This window comes from Emys orbicularis, chromosome 2 (genome assembly GCF_028017835.1).
Source record: "Emys orbicularis isolate rEmyOrb1 chromosome 2, rEmyOrb1.hap1, whole genome shotgun sequence".
In the NCBI taxonomy this organism is placed as follows: domain Eukaryota; kingdom Metazoa; phylum Chordata; order Testudines; family Emydidae; genus Emys; species Emys orbicularis.
In genome coordinates this window covers 110,672,164-110,692,125 of record NC_088684.1, presented here as the reverse complement: position 1 = coordinate 110,692,125, position 19,962 = coordinate 110,672,164, and the positions used below count along the sequence as shown (strand labels likewise).

General features: G+C 42.1%; 1 protein-coding gene across 1 annotated transcript in view; it reads left to right on the top strand.

Moving 5' to 3' along the window:
• The window catches only part of RNF144B (ring finger protein 144B), a 39,140-nt gene extending 19,849 nt beyond the window's left edge, over positions 1–19,291 (top strand). Inside the window, exons 3-7 of the mRNA XM_065399684.1 lie at positions 7,854–7,914; positions 14,672–14,876; positions 17,069–17,213; positions 18,913–19,002; positions 19,151–19,291. Of these exons, the coding sequence (XP_065255756.1) occupies positions 7,854–7,914; positions 14,672–14,876; positions 17,069–17,213; positions 18,913–19,002; positions 19,151–19,291 (642 nt within the window). The remainder of the gene's footprint in view (positions 1–7,853; positions 7,915–14,671; positions 14,877–17,068; positions 17,214–18,912; positions 19,003–19,150) is intronic.
• The last annotated feature ends 671 nt before the right edge of the window (positions 19,292–19,962 follow it).

The following is a 19,962-nucleotide window of genomic DNA, read 5'->3' as shown; positions in this document are numbered from 1 at the left end:
AAAACGGAGCGGAAGTGAATCATTTTGCAAGATAAATAGTGTTGTGTGACTTGTTACTCTGGATGAATACTTAAAAAGATTGTTCAAAAGTTTTACCAGTAGTTTATCACACAAGAAGGCCATTGGCAGCCTGGAATTACAGGCCACAGAATCCAAAGAATAATCCTGATGGCTATTTAATATGTTGTCATACTATAGTCAGCAAGCAGGACACTTGCAATTTGAAATCTTACTTTTAGGCAGCTTGCTCCCTGCTCTCATTGGTATAATGGTGGTTGTAGTAGTGGTGGTGGAACTGGTGCTCTGGAAAAAACAACTTTAATTTTCTTAGCCAAATAACCAATTTTCACCAAGACATAAAGTATATAAATAGTTGGCCATATTTTGTCATAAGGTATGTCCTAGGTATATCTGTGCTGGAACAGGACTTTTCATCCATGGAAAAATGTCAAGACATTTGAGTTTTGTTTGTTTTGATTTGGAAACTTGAAATTTTCTGCAAAACAAAATTTTAAAATGTTTTTTGTTTTGGGTTGATTGGAACATTCTGATTCAATAAAATAGAAATACTTCAGTCTGACTTTCTAAAAAACTTTGAAATGAAAAGTTACTTCAAAATAAAAAATTGATATGTTTAGTTTTGACCTTATTTAACCCCTTTTAAAAAGATTTCCCCCCCCCCAAATTAATATTCATGTAAATCAACACATTCTCTCATCAAGTTTTGATTTTGATGAAATGGCACATTCTGACAGAATAGAATAATGTTCTGTTGGAAAATTTTCTACCAGCTCTAGTCCTAGGTCAGATCCTGGGTATTGTATTAAGTCAACAGTTGCTTGTAGTGTATCCATTTTAAAAGCATATATAGATAAAAAAGCAATATTTGATAAAGGAAGGGTCTGTTTCAAAATAAATAAAAATCATTTTAAAAAGCAAACCAGTTATCTTCTAAAACAAGATGTTTTATTCTTTAAGCACCAATTTCGAAAACTGCTTGGATTCATAGGTGTTAGAGATGGAAAGGACCTAGTATGTATCCAAATCTTCTCTCTGATGATGCAGAATTGTCCCAGACAGGATGGCCTCGTCTATGCTGGGGATTTGCCCTGAAATACACCAGTGAGTGACTGAACTGTATTAGTGCACAACCTCCAGTGTAGACATGATAAGCCACAGTTTGCGTTTGTGCAGCTTACTCCGGTTTCAAACAAAGGTAAATTCTGATGGTGCTGATCACAGCTTGCACTGATGACCAGAATCAGAGCAAATCCCCAGGGCAGGCAAGGCCTATATTTTCTAGTGCAGGAGCTCTCCAATAGAGTGTCTGGGGGACAGTCCCTCTCCCCTCCCAGCCCCTCGCCCTGCTGCCTTCTCTTCCATTTGTGCTCATGTAGCATTCCTCTGCCAACGACAGCAATCACTTATGCTGAAAAGTAATATTAGGATAGTACTTATGGTATCATTAGCTGTCTTTTAATGCAGTTTAGCAGCTGGAAACAAGGAGGTGAGCCAGCATCATAGGACCAGCTAGCTCTGCACAGACTGCTAGTGAGTGGTCAACGGGCCACGATTAGTCCATAGTCTACAGTGTGAGACCCTCTGTTCATGATTTGCCTGTTACTTCTGATTCCTATATAGTATGAAGTTTGTAGAACTTGGTATCTGTAGGCCTCATGTATATATGATTATATCTGTAAGTGTCCTGTTTTCACTGCGGACATAAATATAAATCTGGCCTGACTCGCCTCTCATTCACTCCAGTTTTGCACCACAATCGCTCCATTGATTTCAGTAGAGTTATTTCTGATTTACATGATTGACACCAGTATAACTGAGAGCTGACTCAGGCCCATCATCTATCTTCTTGTAAAGAGATGCAGGGATGGGCTGAATGATTTTTACTAACATTGGCCCAAATCTTTAAAGTTCTTATTGATCACATATCAGTTCTTATTTGGGCAAAAATCCAATTAGCATCCACTTAAAAAAGGTTAATTATTTTCTTTCATTTTAATTTGGAAACTGTTTTGTCATTCACCAGCCGTGAAGTGTAAGAAGGTAGGGAACCACTGCCATCAGATCTTTGTTTTCCAGCATCCAAATTATTTTATTTTCCGCTTTGTCATCCACTGGTGCTTTCAATAAACCCAAAGGGAGCAAGTGAGCAAGTCCTGTTTGAAATGAGAGAGCTTGTTAATGGAGAAGATTAATATTTTATGATGAAACTAGTGTACACGGCATCTGGTGGGGGGAGGAGTGAGGTTAGTCTCAGACACTGAGGAGACTGAAACCTGCCTCTGCCCATGAAAACCCAACCCAAGCTACGCTGCTTGGTCTTGACTTATCAAAGTGTTTCCTGTAGCTGTGGTGTCAATAATGTTCTGCCATAAATGCTAGGCCATACAATGTGTGCTTTTAAATATTTAAGGTGTGGCCTTTTTAGGTGAATTCTCTGTAGAAGTGACGTTTGCAGGCTGGAAGGCTATGAGGAATTATTTTGAACTTCTCTCCTATACAAAAGTATATGTTGCCTCCAGGCATGGATTTAGGGGTTTTGGCAGAGGAGGTTACTTGCTGGTACAGCTCCCTGTCGTAGCCTGGTTCACGGTGTTTGTGGTGGTGTTCTCACTTATTCAAACATCCATTTTACTAGAACATCATCTGTTGTGAGGAACCTCTCTCTCTATGGGCAAGATTGTGGCATGGTCCACATGGCTGCTCAGGGACATAAATGGAAGTAAGATCCATTCCCCTCTGTGACCTCCCTGAGTCTCCATTGCAAGGACGAGGGTTTAAGCAGCGGCTGTGTGTCCGGTACACTTCCTATCCGGGGCATCTCTTGGGAGAGTAGATGGAGCTTTGGCTCTGCCTCCTCCAATGTGCTAGCCCACTGGAGTAGTGGGTGGGGAAGTGGGGGAGGGCACAAGAAAGGACTAATTCCCAGCTGTTTCCATGTGCTGCCCTGTGCTCAGAGCTGTAAATAAATGGACAGTCTAGCCTTGTGTGCATTGAATCTCATTCCTTTCATCCTCCTTTCTTCGTTTCTTTGCCTCAGGGACCTTTGGGGTCTCCCAGTTACTGTAACCTTTATAGAACTCATTAAGAATCCTATTGTTGGACACTGTGCAAGGGTGTCACTGGGCGTTTTGAGTTACAGCATCTCCATGTGTTTACTGAGATTTCCTATAAATCTTTCTGCTTTGTGAGAAAGGCACTATCCCAACTACAGTTGTATTTTTATAACAGTATCGTATAAGTGCACAAGAGCCTAATATGTGTAGAAAATCTAAAACTTACTTAAAAGCCAGAACGTATGATAAATCTCAAATGTAATGCTTGACAGCTTTTCAGAGGAGAAGAGCATTTGGCCTCTTGTTATCCATTTACATTTTCACTAGACCTTTAACATAATTAAAAACAGCCCTGAAATATTTCCTTTGGCATTTCTCAACCAGCCTCCTTAAATTGGACAATTTCTTAGCCTGGAACAAGCTTTGGTGTTTTCCTTTCTGTCACATACCTGCTATCCTTCCTTTGTCACTTTTTAATCAAACTTATTACAGCTTTGATTCCCAATGGCTTTGGAAGCTCTGAGTGTGTATAGATGTGCATGAGTGTGGTGTTTGGATGTAGTGGATGGGCTTATTGGGAGAGTGGGGGGGTGTAGAAATGTAACAGACATGTAAGGGAGCAGTTAAAAGTCAGCCTGAAAAAATGCCAGGATAGGAGGAGATGAACATTTCATCTCACAATGATCCCATCCAATGCTTGTCATCTTTGCTTTATTAAATGTAACTGAGTTAAAAAACTTCTTGTGTCAGGGATGTGCCACTTTTATTTCCCTATGAAGTGCCAAGGGCTGAATAAATAATAATTATGATTTCATTACTCTCTTTTTAATTCACAGCACGAGCAGCTATTAAGGTGTCATATACACCAGCAATGATGATATTTCTTAAAAGAATCTATTTGGGTGTTTCTTAAAGGCACCTGGAAATCTGAGGAAATTGTGGGATAGATCCTTGGTCCTATTTTGCCAGCTTTGTGCTCCAGTGGTGCATAGGCGCCAGAAACTTGGTGGGTCTGTCCGAGTGAGGATTCCCATGGAATGGGGAATTGGCTGTATGCCACCTTCTTTCCAGGCCAGTCCTGAAATCCCCAGTTGCTAGAAAGGCCCATTGAACTAGTTAGCTGGATGTAATTAAGTTATCTGAAGGGCTGGGCTGGAACTAACCAGCCCCAGGGTCAGGGTGTTATAAAGTAGATATAAAGACACCCTTGCTACTCCCCTGCCTGTTAAATGTATCTTAGTCACAGCTGAGGATCTAGCTCTGTTTACATAACCAATAGGATTGTGGTTTTGGTTGCAAAGTAAAGAGTGAATTTTTCTTATGTATGGAAATTTCCAAAGGTCAATGTGCAGAAACTTTTTTATTTTGTACTTCTATATCACATGTCATTTAAATGCATTTTACAAACACTGAGTCTCACAAGACTCCTGAGAAAATAATATTATCTCCATTTTAAAGATGACAAAACTGGTAGAGGTTACGTGAGTTGCCCAAGATCTGAGTGAGCCAGTGACAGAGCTGGAAATGGAACTCAGGCTTTCTGACTCCTTAACCCATCATCTAGCTACAAGATTTCTCTCTCTTCCCCTCTCATAACATAGGGCAGGAGTCAAACCCATTGAAACCAATAGGATCAGGCCCGCATTGTAATTTTTCTCTGAATTTACTCTATAAAGAAATTTCTTGTACTTTGTATTTTCTACAGGATGAACCTTTTAACTATAGTATCTGTTAAAGTTTTAACACATTTTCTTCTCAGAGTTAGGATTTTTTTTCAAAAGAGCAAATATTTATGTATTACATGGAAGGAGTAAAGTCTACAATGAACTTTGGCCCATTGTGCACTTCACTGTATATTCATTAACTTTAAGTAGAGCTATTAAAACAGCTTTTTTTTTTGGTTCACAGAGGTTCTTGTGAATGGGGGCAGCTGGTCTTTAAGGCTAGTAGGGATAATCCCCTCAAATATCGCCATCCCTATCAGCTGTAGATATTGAGTTGTGTAGCTGATGCAATACCATCTGCTGCCATCGGGGGACTCCTGGGGCTAATGCTGCTGGAGTAGGCAGAACCCGCCCTGCATTGCCACTGGTGTCTTCTAGACCTGCAATCCTGGAAATCCCTGCAGCATATAGACTGCAGGCAGCAGAGGGAGGAGGCACAAAACCAGGATTACAGGCTTGTATGGGGCTATTTCCTGCTAACTCCATAGAGGCAGATGAGGTTCCCTGAATACATTCCCTGAAGTCATCATCTGTCCTGGTTACCTCTGCTCCTACTTCTCCAGGACCAGCAATATATGAGCTTAGTGGTGGTAGATATCAGAGATGAGGGGGAAGGGTTAGCCATGGTTCTTTAGCTCAGACTGTAGCAGTTCATGTCTTTCCTACCTCACAGGGGTGTATTGAGGACAAATACATAGAAAGACTGTGAGCTGCTCAGATACTGTGACAACAGGGGTCATATTAGTACCTAAGATCTGAAGGATTCCAAGCCTGGAGATGAGTTTTCAAAGTCCTGACGGATTTGTGTGTACAGGGGTGTGTGCTACTAGGGGTTCTGAGCTGGGAAGTGATGGGAGGGAGAGATTTCAGAGCTGAGAGAGGTGGTTCTGAGCCATGGAGAGGTTAGGTAGGAAAAGACAGGCTGATTAGATGGAAGTGAGGCAGGCTGTGTTTCTGGGTGCATATATTTAAACTGTCAGCTCTCAGCTTTGATGTAACTCTGCTCCTGCTGAAATCAGCGGTAAAATTCTCATTGATTTCAACGGATGCAGCGTTAGGCCAATGTTGAACGCATTTGAAAATCCCAACCTCAATAAAATTGCGCACTCAAGAAACTATTTGTCAAAAATCCTCAGTGCTAGTGTAGTAAAGGCCATGTTTAGGAATCACCGATTAATGCATTAGTGATGGCACACATTTTAAAATACAGTAGTTGTCAGAGCCCGAATGACTAGAGAAGAGCAGCTGGACTAACACTTAATTTCTCCAAACTCTGTTCAGATTTCAAGGCAACCAGGAGGAATATGGACAATGCTGAAATTGCACCTTTCTTTTTTCACTCTTTGGCTTCATTCTTTACTGAAATTCCTCAGCTACATTTTTTTTTTAGTTCGAGCTAGTTATGTTGTGTTCCTAAGAATGTTTCAGCTAATTTTTAGTGAACAGATGAAAAATGTCTTGGGAAGCTCATATTACCCTAGAGAGCTGTCAGAGGAAAAAGGTTTGTCCCTTGAAAAGACAGTGTATATTAATTTCTGTTCAATCAATCTCTGAATTAGAAAGAAAAAATATTTTGAACCTTAAGACTGTGACTGATTAAGCTAAGAATGTGTCCTGTAAAAACTTGCTAATGTTTCTAAGTCTGACATCAAATCCTTTGATTTCCTCGGTTTTAAATCTTTTAAGCATCTTTAAAACACTTAAATCCTGATGTCAGTGGCATTATTTTTTGTATAACATGGGTTAGATCAAATAAGTGATCCAAACATCTGCCTTTGAAATGCAACTTTATATTTATTCCAGACTGATTGATTCGTACCTTGAGTAAAAAGACAATTGTTATGTACAAATGAACACATTCTTTGCTCCTTCCCAGTGGCAAAAACAATCCACATTACAACCAGGATAACTTGTATTGTATTTTTGTCTGTATTATATTGCTTTTCACACTGTTGCAACAGAGGGCAAAGCAACCCAAGAGTTTGTTACTGCTTCAGTGAGGACAGGAGAGGGCTCACTGCTAGATTCTGGGGGGGTAATGCTGTAGGGCCTCATGTGACGTGCAGAGAGCCTTCAACTCCCTCTGAAGCTGTTCATTTGTATCAGTGGGAGCTGAGGCACCTCAGAAATCAGGTCCTAATTTAACAGGAAAATTAAGGAAGGTGGGTTTATTCTCAGGAGAAAAGAGAAGACACTGAGGTGGACTAATACAATTTTTCAGAATGATGGAAGACAATTTATAGTGGTGGATAAATACAGCTGATGGGTTCAAAATCTAAGATCCAAAGGCCATATCCTCAGCTGGTATAAATCAATGTAACTTCATTGACGCAAATGAACCATGCTGATTTGGATCCAGTTGAGGATCTGGCTAATAATCTTAAAAATTATGGTGACTGAATGTCTTTATAGGGGTTAATAATGGAGGATACAGCCCTTCACTTCTAGGTCACCAGTTCAAATCCAGTCATGGTTGGTAGTGACTCAGACATGCTAGCTAACGTCTATGTAGTTGCCTATATGAAATTTCAGTCCAGTTCCCAGTGGACAAGGGTGCACATCACAACATCCAGCAATACTGTTGTCATCAATCTTAGCCCAAATGACAACGAATGGAGACTAAACTCCCCTCTCAGTACCCTAGAGGTGACTCCTGTCACCAAGATTGAAGGACACTGGCAGAGGGAAGCTTCCATTGTTGTTGTACTTCTGTACATAAATAAAACAGGGCTGGCAATCTATCACCTTTTATTAATAATAAATCCACATGAAATAAATGGGGAAGCTAGAAGTAAATAAAGCACCCATGAAGAACTATTTCTTGTGAAGGGTAATAAACATATGGACTACGTTACTGGAATGTATGACCTGAAATACAGTTGGTCTAGAATTACCTAGACTTACATCTGGAGAAGGAAGGGATTGAGGAAAATGGTGGGGGGGAAAAAACTAGTAAAGGAAGGTTGGTTGAGATCAGACTCAAAAGAGCAGGCATGTGGGGCTGGCTGGCTTTTTCTTTTCCTAACATTTCTTCTATTCTTATGTTTCATTTCAGATTGCCTCTTTGGTACCTGTTGATCAGTTTCAGTTATACCAGCGACTGAAATTTGAACGAGGTGTGAACCATTTATTTTATATTTATCTTACCATGGCTTAAAATATGGGGCGATGGGGTTCTACTGATTACTAGAAGGCTATCCCGTAGGGCGGGAAAGGGCCTTCATTTTGACATAATTTAACTATAAGGAGTCGGCTGGATTCTACTCCTACTCAAGTCAGTAACAAAACTCCCATGGACATCAACAGGAGCAGGACCAACAGGGCAATTTTTTTGATTACACTTATTAGTGAAAATATTCAAACTTGTGTGCAAGAGATTGGATTATCTTTCTTGCAGAATCCCCCATCCTGGGTCCTCGGGACAGCTGCACCGAGGGGGCATCCATGATAGAATGGGTGCAGTGAAGCTGTGCTGCAAGGGACCAGGTTGCATTTGCATTAGGTTAGGACTCCAGGGGCTGCGGTTGGTATGGAGGCATGGAGCGTCCAAGTGGATGTCCTTGGCCTTCCATTGATCCTAGAGGATCTGCAATGCTTGGGCTTTTCATTGTGAGCAAACCCAGTTTGTATGATAGGACAATAAAGGGAAGGTGGGGAAATCTCTGCAACGGAACTCTCACAAAGATTTTCTCCCCTGGTTTTTACCATGGGAGGGGATCTGGCTCATTATTATTGACTACAGCAGAGGTCCCCAAACTGTGGGGCACACCTCCCTAGGGGGGTGCAGAAGAACATTTGGGGGGCCTGGGTAGGGCCTGGGCCAGTCCCTGTGGGGGGTGGGGTGGGAGTGCCACCCAGCTCCGCTGCTGGCCCTGGCTGTCAGCCCCATGCCTGGGCCCCGGCTGCTGGCCTCGGCCCCCGGCTGCGGGCCTCGGCCCCCAGCCTCGGTTCTGCTCCCACCCCCAGCTTTGGTCCCATCCTCAGCTCCCTTAACCCTGTCTGCACACCCCCCACTCCCGGAGCCATGACCCCGCTCCTGGCCCCAGCTCGGGGAGGAGCAGACAGGGGTAAGGGGGGGCACAAGGTAAAAAGTTTTGGGACCACAGGACTACAGCTTTGTCATAAAGCCGATGACATTAAGAACATAAGAATGACATACTGGGTGAGACCCGTGGTCCATCTAGCCTACTATCCTGTCTCCCAATAGTGGCAGTGCCAGGTGCCCCAGAGGGAATAGATAGTACAGGGCAATTGTCAAGTGATCCATCCCCTGTCATCCAGTCCCAGGTTCTGTCAGTTGGTGGTTTAGAGACACCTGGAGCTAAGGGGCTAATAGCCATTGATGGACCTATCCTCCATGGTTTCTTGAACGCTGTTATACTTTTGGCCTTCACAACATCCCCTAGCAATGAGCTCTGCAGGTTGACTGTGCATTGTGTTAAGAAGTACTTCCTTATGTTTGTTTTAAATCTGCTGCCTATTAATTTCATTGGGTGACCCCTGGTTTGTGTGTTATATGAAGGGGTAAATAATACATCCCTATTCACTTTCTCTATACCATAATTTTATAGACCACTATAATATCTCCCCTCAGTCATCTCTTTTCTAAACTGAACAGTTCCAGCCTTTTTAATCTCTTCCTGTACAGAATCTGTTCCATACCCCAAATCATTTTGTTGCCCTTCTCTGTACCTTTTCCAATTCTAATATATCTTTTTTGAGATGAGGCAACCAGATCTGCGTGCAGTATTCAAGATGTGGGTGTACCACAGATTTATGTAGTGGCATTATTTTATTATCTATCCTTTTCCTAATGGATCCTAACATTGTTAGCTTTTTTGACTGCCGCTGCACATTGAGCAATTGCTTTCAGAGAACAATGACTCCAAGATCTTTCTTGAGTGGTAACAGCTAATTTAGACCCCATCATTTTGTATGTATAGTCAAGATTATAGTCTCAAATGTGTACGACTTTGCAGTGATCAACACTGAATTTCATCTGCCGTGATGTTGCCCCGGGTTTACCTGTACCACAGGATAAAGGCCAACTGAATTTTTGGGAGATCTTTTTGTGCTTTCTTTTATCACTTAACCAAGGAGGAGAATAGTTCAGGTAATCATTCCCAAACTAGTTAATTTTAACCTCATCTATTCTGTATCCTCTGAAACAATAGGGACTTGTTTTCACAACCAGGGAGATCGATGCTGCTGCAATCGATGCAGCGGGTGTCGATTTAGCGGGTCTAGTGAAGACCCACTAAATCTAGTAAAGACTCCGGTACTCCACCGGACTGAGTAGAGTAAGGGAAGTCGACCAGAGAGCGTCTCCTGTCGATGCAGCACAGTGAAGACACTGGGGTAAGTTGACCTAAGCTACATCGACTCCAGCTACGTTATTCATGTAGCTGGAGTAGCATAACTTAGGTCGACTTACTCCAGTAGTGAAGAAAAGCCCTCCATTCCCCAGATATTCTTAACTGCCCACCAGTTTTTAAATGCTACCAACACACATTCTTGTAGATCTAGGTTACAGTCTTTTATCCACAGATCTGATCGTAAAGATTAAAGTATACAATGCTGCTCTCTCAGTATGTAAATCTGTTGTCACAAATGAGCCAGAGTCTCTGCCCTTTCTGTAGGAATATTTTTGAAAATACTATTAGTCAAAACTCCTACGCCAGAACCACTGCACTGCACTGATTACGTGCAGGGAGCAGGCAGGAAATCCAGTCCTCTTTTCAGCTTTGTAGCTACTGAAGATGCACAATTTTGCACAGTTAAACAATTTTCTTTAGAGTCTAAACTCTTGCCGTATCTGCCATTGGCTGCCCAGAGTGATATGTAAATCAAAGAAAGATTATTTTATTTCAGAAATGTCTAAACATTTTATCAGTAAGCTTTCCCAATCTTATACATTGATCACAACCAGGGGCAGTGTCTGATGAAAAGATTGTGTTTGATTCTGTAGATACATTTGAAATCTACCAAGATTTTCAAGGAGAATTCAAAAGTCTGGCCAAGTAATTGTCCTGTGAAAACCATCCTGGGTCTGATTCCTGTCGGGCACCAGTCTTTGTATAAGAGTTGGAACATAGTCCCAAAGGGCTTAGACCAGAAGCAGGCTGGGCACCAAACTCCATTTCCACTGAAGATAATGTCCACGCCCCCCCACCCCTCCCCAAGTCCATCCTTTCCCCTGGGCAGCGGGGTTATAAAGTCTGTAGTTTTAGAATGAGCAAAGGAACAGGTAGGAGCAATTGTGGTAGAGGCAGAGGTGCTGCATAACCAAGATTTATGGGATTGCTGACGTGCTGATGGGTTTTAACCGTTGCTAGGAAATTTAGTTAATTCAGCCCAGCTCCTTCTGCCCTCAAGCCACTCTTTCAGCCTATGACCTTTTGCTGTAACCAGATTTGCTCATGAGTAAGGATACAATTTAGTCACGGATTCCATGACTTTAACACTCCGCCGTGACTTCTTCGGATTCAGTCCCTGCAGCTGCGGCTGGAATCCCACCCCCAGGCAGCGGGCCTCGGGCTTCACCCCCCACTCACCTTCCCATGGGGCTCTGGTTTCAGTCTTCTGCAGAGGTCAGCTCACCCCCAGTTATTTTTAGTAAAAGTCATAGACAGGTTGCGGGCTTCCGTGACTTTTTGTTTATTGCCCACAACCTGTCCGTGACTTTTACTAAATATAACCGTGATAAAATCTTAACCTTACTCATGAGCAGTCACCCATCACCTAGGCTCCTACCCTTATACCAGGCATAAACACTTTAACTCCCACACTCCCAATCAAATCTGTATCTCTCCAACCAGGAACAAACAGATCCTCTGCTGCCACCAGCAGGACCCAGGCTCAGAGAAGAGGAACCACCATCTTGCCCTGAGGACTGCATCCCATTCCTCTGGCACAAGGACCCACAACCTCCTTCTGGGGGCCCACTTCACTGCTCAGTGGGCCCAGGAGCTCACAGGCACCGGTCCTGTGCAATCTGCCAGTGCCACTCCACTGGTCCTGTCCAGGGGCTCTTCTCTCCCATTGGTTGCACCAAGCAGGGGTCTGGCTCCCTTCATGGCACCAGGAAGCTTCCCTCCTCATTGGACCTGCTCCCAGTGCCGCTGTTGCCTCAGTTTCATCCCTTCCCAGGTTGCAGCCATGCTCTCCAAGCTCCTTCTCTGCAACAGCCAAGGATCTGAGTTACTTAAGGCTGCCCCATGCTGCTGCCTCCTTCTTGCGCTGCTCCTATTTCTGGTGCTGGTTCTGCTTTATATGAATATCATATTTTTGATTGTATCCCTATCACTCTACTCTTCCTCCTAGATTGTCTTCTTATATTGTAAGGTTTTCATGGCCATGATCAGGTCTTCATATATATTTGTACAACACCTAGCAGAGTGGGCTCCCAGTCTTGATCCAGGCTCTACTAAATATTTAATAATATATGGAGATATACCTATCTCATAGAACTGGAAAGGACCCCAAAAGGTCATTGAGTCCAGCCCCCTGCCTTCACTAGCAGGACCAAGTACTGATTTTTGCCCCAGATCCCTAAGTGGCCCCCTCAAGGATTGAACTCACAACCCTGAGTTTAGCAGGCTAATGCTCAAACCACTGAGCTATCCCCCCCCCCAATAATGATGTTAAAAAAACAAATCCACCGCTTGAGTGCAGCCGCCTTTGCAGTGAAAGCTGCTATTTTATAGTGCATAGTAACACTATGCAACAGCTTAGGACATGAATTAAAGAATATTGTATCCCAACTGAGGTAGGCAGAATGCAATTGGCTGAATGGAATTTGGCCAGGACAAATGGGTTATGCTTCTATTTCTGTGAAAACTGCCATGGGATCTTTAATGACCACAAGTGACCAGAACCTCCATTTTATGTCTAATCCAAAGCATGGGATTTTAACAGTACACTGTCCCCTAACACCATGTGAAAGGCATTGGTTTAGTACCAATTCAAAGGAAAAAGTATTACCCACAGAATCAAAAACACCATTCTGCATTTTCGTAGGCTGTCTTCCAGATCACAGCTAACTGTTCGTATTGTGAGAACTGACCAGAGCACAGCCTCTGGTGGTATGGCTGGTATGCGGTTTAGGGAAACCTCCCTGCTTAGAGTTGAATCTAGTTGGCTGCCTAGGTTGTGGCAAGTCAGAGGAAAGGTGGAGGAGACCAGGAGAGGAACCACTACCTCACTAGAAGTATTCAACAACTTTTTAGAGTTGTGTTTGCTTCATATTTTTAGCTGCAACTTTCTAGGCTTGGTGGGCTTTTCTGGTTTCGTTGTGCTCTGTGCTCAAGCAAATAGCACACCACAGCAATGACTGCAAAGTACCATCTGTATGTTCTTTGTATACTGGGTGGGCAGGGAGTTTCATTTCATGCATCATTTATATCTTGCTGCAAAGATTCCACAATTCCAATAAGCTTTAAAAACAGCAAATGCCAAAGACAGACATTCTTCTATCTCTTTCTCCCATCTTATTTTTGAAAGAACTCAAGTTTCCAGAGCTGGGCATATTAGACACTGCAACTTGTTTTGCTTTCTCTGCACTACAGTGCTAGAAGAAAACACTTTTGTGTTACATTTCTGTAGTTGCAAAGGCTAGACACATTGGACAATAGGCTAGTATCTACTGGGGACTGATCTTATCCTGTGCTGAGCCCCTCTTATGAAGTGCTGAGCACTCAGCTGCCAACACAGACTGCAAGTTGCCCACCACTGTATCAGAAGCTCCCAGTGGGACAGGAATTGCAGGTGACTGGCAGGTTACCTGCTCCTAATAGACTTTTTGCATCGATTTTGGTGGTTTGCAGCCTGGCTTCCTCCAGTTTGTGCTGGAAAGCAGTGAAATCAAATCAAAGCTATCACAGAGTGAAACTCTGTCATCATGGTCATATTTTAGCTGGGTTCTCATTGAAATGTCTCTAGGCAACACAGGGGCACAGTAGCAAAAGTTAACATTTGTCACTCATTACCAAATGATAGTGTGTATAAGATACCACATCGATGCCCGGGGGATAATGGCGATATCACCGAAGCTATTGTGTGGTAACAGCTGACCAATGTTGTTTTTTTAATGATGACCACTTAGGGAGGAGAATAAGTATCACTATTCTTAGTTTATAGATGGGGAAAATGAGGCCCAGAGAAGTGACTTTACTCAGACTTGAGTGGAGCTACTCCTGATATAAGTGCAAGATCATAATTGCTTATATTTTTAGAGGGATATTAGGTATATATTCATGTTGACATTGTGTAAAAATGTCCCGCTTTTAACAGACCTATTAGCTAGCTGTATTTATTCCTATTTTTGTAATTCAGTCCTGTTGCCTAAGACTTCAAGGACATGTCTAACAAGCAGTTTAAATTTAGAATTGCAGCAGTACAAATGTAGCTAAGTATTTATTTTTTGAAGGAGTATCATTCCAGCCCTTAAGGAAGAACAGTTTTTCATTTAATTTGCTTTTCCAGAGTGTACCTTAAATGGATAAGCCAGCTATGCAGCAGGGCCTGTAACAGTGCAACAGAGACAAATGTTGTTCTAGGCAGAGATGTGCATGCTCTTCTAGAGAGAGATGGGGAGACTATCTAACATTCACTCATTAACTTATCACCAACTTCTCATGGTGAAAGACTGAAGTTTGTCTGATGGTGTCTGACAAATTCTCATCATCTTAATTATGTGTTCAGTGCAACACTGTTTGCACTGTGGCCATAGTCTTAGCAATACAGAATCCTTTAAAGAACTAAGTGGGCATCGGCTCAGGCCTTGTATGACTAGAGAAATGGTAATTGGAGTGAAAAAAGGAGTATATAATGAATGCAGATTTAAACAGTTTTGTTTCCATATTTATGTTTCAGAAGTCCACTTGGACCCATGCAGAACATGGTGCCCTGCTGCTGACTGCCAGACCATGTGCCATGTTGAACTGAGTGACTCAGGACAACCAGTGCCTGTGGAATGCCCAGCTTGTCATCTGAAATTCTGTTCATCCTGCAAAGAAGTATGGCACCCAGAGCGCTTGTGCCAGGAAAACCAACCCATTGTAATACCAACTGAGCAGGGGTAAGAGCAGAATTCAGCTAGGCTGTGCCATCTTTCAGCTCTGCTAGTGGTACAAAATGGAGGTCCAGTGCCACATATACTTCATGGACCTGCCTTCTCCATATTTTAGACTTATTTCTAATACATCATTACAGATGTGGTTTCTAAATATAATTCACATGCTGCTGTTACTCCTGCATTAAGCAGCTACTTATGGAGTTGGAAGTTCCATGGTCCTCAGTCTGGGTTATCCAGTGCTTTGCACCTTTGTGTGTGTCATTCAGACCTTGTCTACACACACAAATTATACCGCTTTAACTATATCAGTGTAGTTCAAGTGATGCAACCTCCCTAGTGTGGGTGCAGTTACTGTATACCAATATAGCTATTTCCACAGGGAAGGGGGTCACAACTCCGCTCACCACTAGTGCGCCTCCTCCTGGTCACTCTGGGGATTAACTGATTCCAGGTCCAATGCCTCCTTTTCACCTCTCATTGCACATCCTACCTTCTCTTCCTAGCTCTCAGTGAGGCAAGATGCTCTGTGTTCATCGCTTAGTCTTCCAGCCAAGTCATGTGTGTCAGGCAGTCTTCCCATTCACTGCCTAGCTAGTGCCACTTCCCCAGTGGCTGGAACCTGGGCCCACCCTCTACTCAAAGTGCCACCTCAGGGACCCTCTGATCAGTAGCTAAGGTCTATTTCACTTCAGGTTTTACTGCCTTTCCCCTCAGCCTTTCCTAACCTTCTGGCTCCCCCACTTCTCTGGGTTTGCCCACCCCAAAAGTCCCTTCTCTCAGAAAGCAACTGCAGTTACTCTTCTCTATTGCCAACTTCTTGCCTTTATAAAACCCTGCCCAGCTCATTCCTCTTCAGCTGGGCTCCTTCGTTATTCAGTCAAGGGATTACTTAAGCCACCTGATTCCCCTCAGCTGTGGCCTGTCTGGTTAATTGGCCCCCTTCTTAGCCTACAGTAACCCCTTCAGGGCCAGTGTTGGGGTGAACAACCCATCACAAAGGGGAATAAACTATACTATCATAAGTCACCTTTAAAATGACATAACTGCGTCTATACTAGGTATTACACCAATTTAACTCTTTTTTGGTTAAGGTGACCAGATGTCCCAATTTTATAGGGACAGTCCCGATATTTGGGCTTTTTTTAAATATGGGCTCCTATTACCCCCCACCCCCTGTCCCGATTTTTCACACTTGCTATCTGGTCACCCTACTTTTGGTAGAGAAATCATACCTCTTAACCATAATAGTTGAACTGGTATAAAAACTGTACATAGACTAGGCCTAACTCTTGTGCTAAGTAGGTGCCAAATTCTTCCACTGGTGTGAGTGGAGAATTCTGATTTGGTAGCCCTTTATACTCACTTTGCACAGATGCAAATGACTGCACTAGCTGTGTTCTTATAGCAGTCTATTAGTGAGGATGCATAGTTCTGGCAATGGCTGAATGTCTCTGAATTCTGTAAATACTCTTATGTTTACATTATACCAGGCTAACCTGTACTCACAGAAACAGAACAGCATTCACTGGCATGCACAGAGTAATCTTTAAACTCTCTGTTGTGCTCTGTAGTTTCCACCACTATGAATATTTTTGCAAGAGTTGAAAGAGTTAAAACTAAGCATTCTGGTCAGCAGGGGGTTTCATCAAACAGGAATTGCCTGTGAGATCTTCATATGATTTTTGAACTTCAAGCTAGATCTTTGGCTTTGCTTGAGGTTAAAGCTGTCATGCAGAAGCAAGGACAGTACTTTGAGTTACACAGTCCAGTCATCTTAACAAAATACAGAAGCTCTTTTCCACATTGTCCAGTACCGTTCTTTTAATGTTATATCTGGTACATGCATGGCTGTAGTGAGTCTTTACTTTGTACATTATGAAAAATCAGTGGAATTGAACGTTTAATTTGTCTCTATGCTGCATGAGCAGTTTTCTTTTTTTTTTTTTTTTTTTTGCTCTTAGTATATGTTTTAATGCATTCCCTTGAATACGAGATTTTACACTTCCAGTACATTAAGAAGCTAACATCAGGCAATCTTGAAATTCATGGCGCATGCCAGACCATGGAGTTGAGTGTGAACTAGGGGCCCTAAAGAACATAGTGATGCATAAACGACTTGACATTAGTACTCCAGTCAGACAGCCACAGGTTTTGCACTGAAATTTCATCTTTCATATATTTCCTTACCCTTCTAGAGCACTTACCAGGATTGACACAGAGGCTCCAATTAAACAGTGCCCAGTGTGCCGGATCTATATTGAACGAAATGAAGGCTGCGCTCAAATGATGTGTAAGAACTGCAAGCATACATTTTGCTGGTACTGCCTACAGAACTTGGATGTAAGTGCCATGGGACGAAGGTTCTAGAGCAAGGCTAGTTAAGGATTTGGGGGATAAGTCCCATATGTCATAACCGGAATCATGTATGTTCTAGTTCTGTCCCTTTATGCTAAGGATAAAAGGATCTTTACTTGAGTGAATGCCATTATATTTAAATGGAGCCTCATGGTGGCCAAAGCTTAAAAGTTACTTCTGCCTCCAATGAGCCTCAAAGAGATTTCTTTCTTTTTTTCCTAAATTAAAGTGGATTGTAGCCAAATCTCTTGGTCCAATGCTAATTCTCTTGGGGAAGATGGATTTTCCAATACTATTGCTAAAGATAGGTGGGTTGAGAGCTATTTAGTTGTGTTCCCCCTTCCTTTCCCCTCCCCCCAATTAATTGGATTCCAACCTGTTAAAAATGTTCAGATTTGGTCTGGTACAGATAAAGGCTACAGTTTCAAATTGGGGTCAATTCAGAGCTCATTTAAACTAGGTCACTTCTCCATAGTCAGTCTCTAGTGCTGTTATAGCAGACGAGAATGATCCAGTTAATAAGTTTGAGGATGAAAGTGTTTTAGAAACTACTTTTCATGTTCAGAATCTTATTAGGGATACAAAGAGCTCAAGAGGAGGGAAGAACAGGAAGTCTGAACTTGGAGGACACTATCATCATAAAAAGTGCCCAAATCTGCAAGTTGCCAAGCATTGCCACCAAAACATCAAATATTCTCCACTTGCACTGACTTTGAATTCTAAAGGAAGGTCCCAAAGAAGGAACATACGGGTGTACAATGATAACATCAGTTTTTGGCACAGTCAGTAGTAATATTTGTGGGAGGTGAGGAAAAGAACTCTTTGTTCCAGCACTTGAGGTAAAATAAAGTTAAATAGGTTTTTGCTACACAGTTTGGAAATGATGAAACTTCCTTGTTCCTCTTTATTCTCTATATGTTAAACAGGGTGTGCTCAACTTTCTATCCAGACTGTTTATGGGTGCCGTTTTTTCAAGTCTGTTTTGGAGTATGTAGTGTACACAATCATTGTGTAACACTATGAAAAATTGGAGCGGTGTCAAGTTTCCATAATAGTCTAAACACGTGAAGCTGTGATAGTTGTCTGTAGATATGCCTTTAGCTGATTTTAATCAGTTAAAGATAAGTCAATTAAATGATTTCTTTGACAAGGTGTAGTCATTGCATGGTTACAATATAGCTCTTATAAACCCACTAAGGTTTCAGGTATTCAAAATTTACTGCAAGGTAATACTTGTATAACAATAAAGTTAGGTTGAAGAATGAATGGAAAAAGCAGGGCTCAAGCTACAGGGTAACTGTCGGGGGAGGGTGTTTGGAAACTGAGTGCCACTCATCTTGTTGAGATAAAGTAATTAGTTTGATGGGGGAGAAAAGGAAAGTGGGGACTTTCCATTTTAAAGAGCAGCCTGTTAAGCCCATGGAAGAACTGACTAGAGAACAGAGAAATATTAGGAATACAGAAGATAAATATTAGGGATATGAAATATCTTAGACAGTGTGTCTTATAGATCTAAAGTTTCCCATTTAATTTCTCAAAGTAATTAAGTAACAGGCAGGCAAACTTCTCTGCCAGAACAGTTAATTTTACTGCACTGTCAGGAATGTGATAGTTCTACTCCTGTCTTGTTAATCTCCCCACATTAACGTGACCTGCTCAGTACAGTTTTTCTTTTATCTTTCAGAATGATATCTTCTTAAGACATTATGACAAAGGCCCCTGCAGAAACAAACTGGGCCATTCTCGAGCCTCGGTTATGTGGAACAGAACACAGGTATGCTGATAACCAGCTCAAACAGAGCAATGACAAACATCACACACACACACACACACACACACACACACACACACACACACACACACACACACACACACTCTTTATTTTCTTGTTGGTTAATTTTTCTTTTCTTTAAACTTTGCAGGTTGTGGGGATCCTGGTGGGACTGGGTATCATAGCACTGGTGACTTCTCCCTTGCTGCTTGTGGCATCTCCATGCATCATCTGCTGTGTCTGCAAATCCTGCAGGGGCAAAAAGAAAAAGCATGACCCACCGACAACCTAAAACTCTGTGTCTGTTTCTGCCTCTGTCTATACAGTAGATGTATGTGAGAAAGCACAAAGATTGGGTTTTGGTGTCATACCTACCAAATAATTCTCCCTCTACTTGCCAACTTTGAGGATAAGTGCCTATTGTTTTCAGGCCACTATATTGCTTGCAAGTCACAGTTCAGGAAATGACTGAGGGATTGTAGTGTGTATATATAATTAAAAAAGGTCACTGTCAAGTAATTCAGCCACAAATATGATCCACCTTTAAAACTGTTAGAATCTTGTAGAGAGAGGGATCTTCCAGAACCTGAACATGTATTTATCCTGCAATATTGTTCTTCTGCTTCTGCAGAACCAGTCATGCAGCCAGTGGAGGGAGTACAGGTAAATGAACAAGCCCACTTCTTAGTACTCTGCTGATTATAAAGTAAAAGAAGAAGCAGCAGCATGTTGCTATTATCTGCTGGCTTGTGACCTATTAAAAATAACAAATATATATTTACATATATTTGATAATTTCCCTTCAACCAGATGCCACAGCATTTTGTGTTGAAGGGGTAAGGTGGGGGAGGGGAATACTAGAGAAATAATGAAGAGGATATTTACCAAGAATGGATTCTGGTAATTATCATTTTGTAACTATACCATTGTGTTGAATTGTATGGATTGTACTTCAGTGAACAC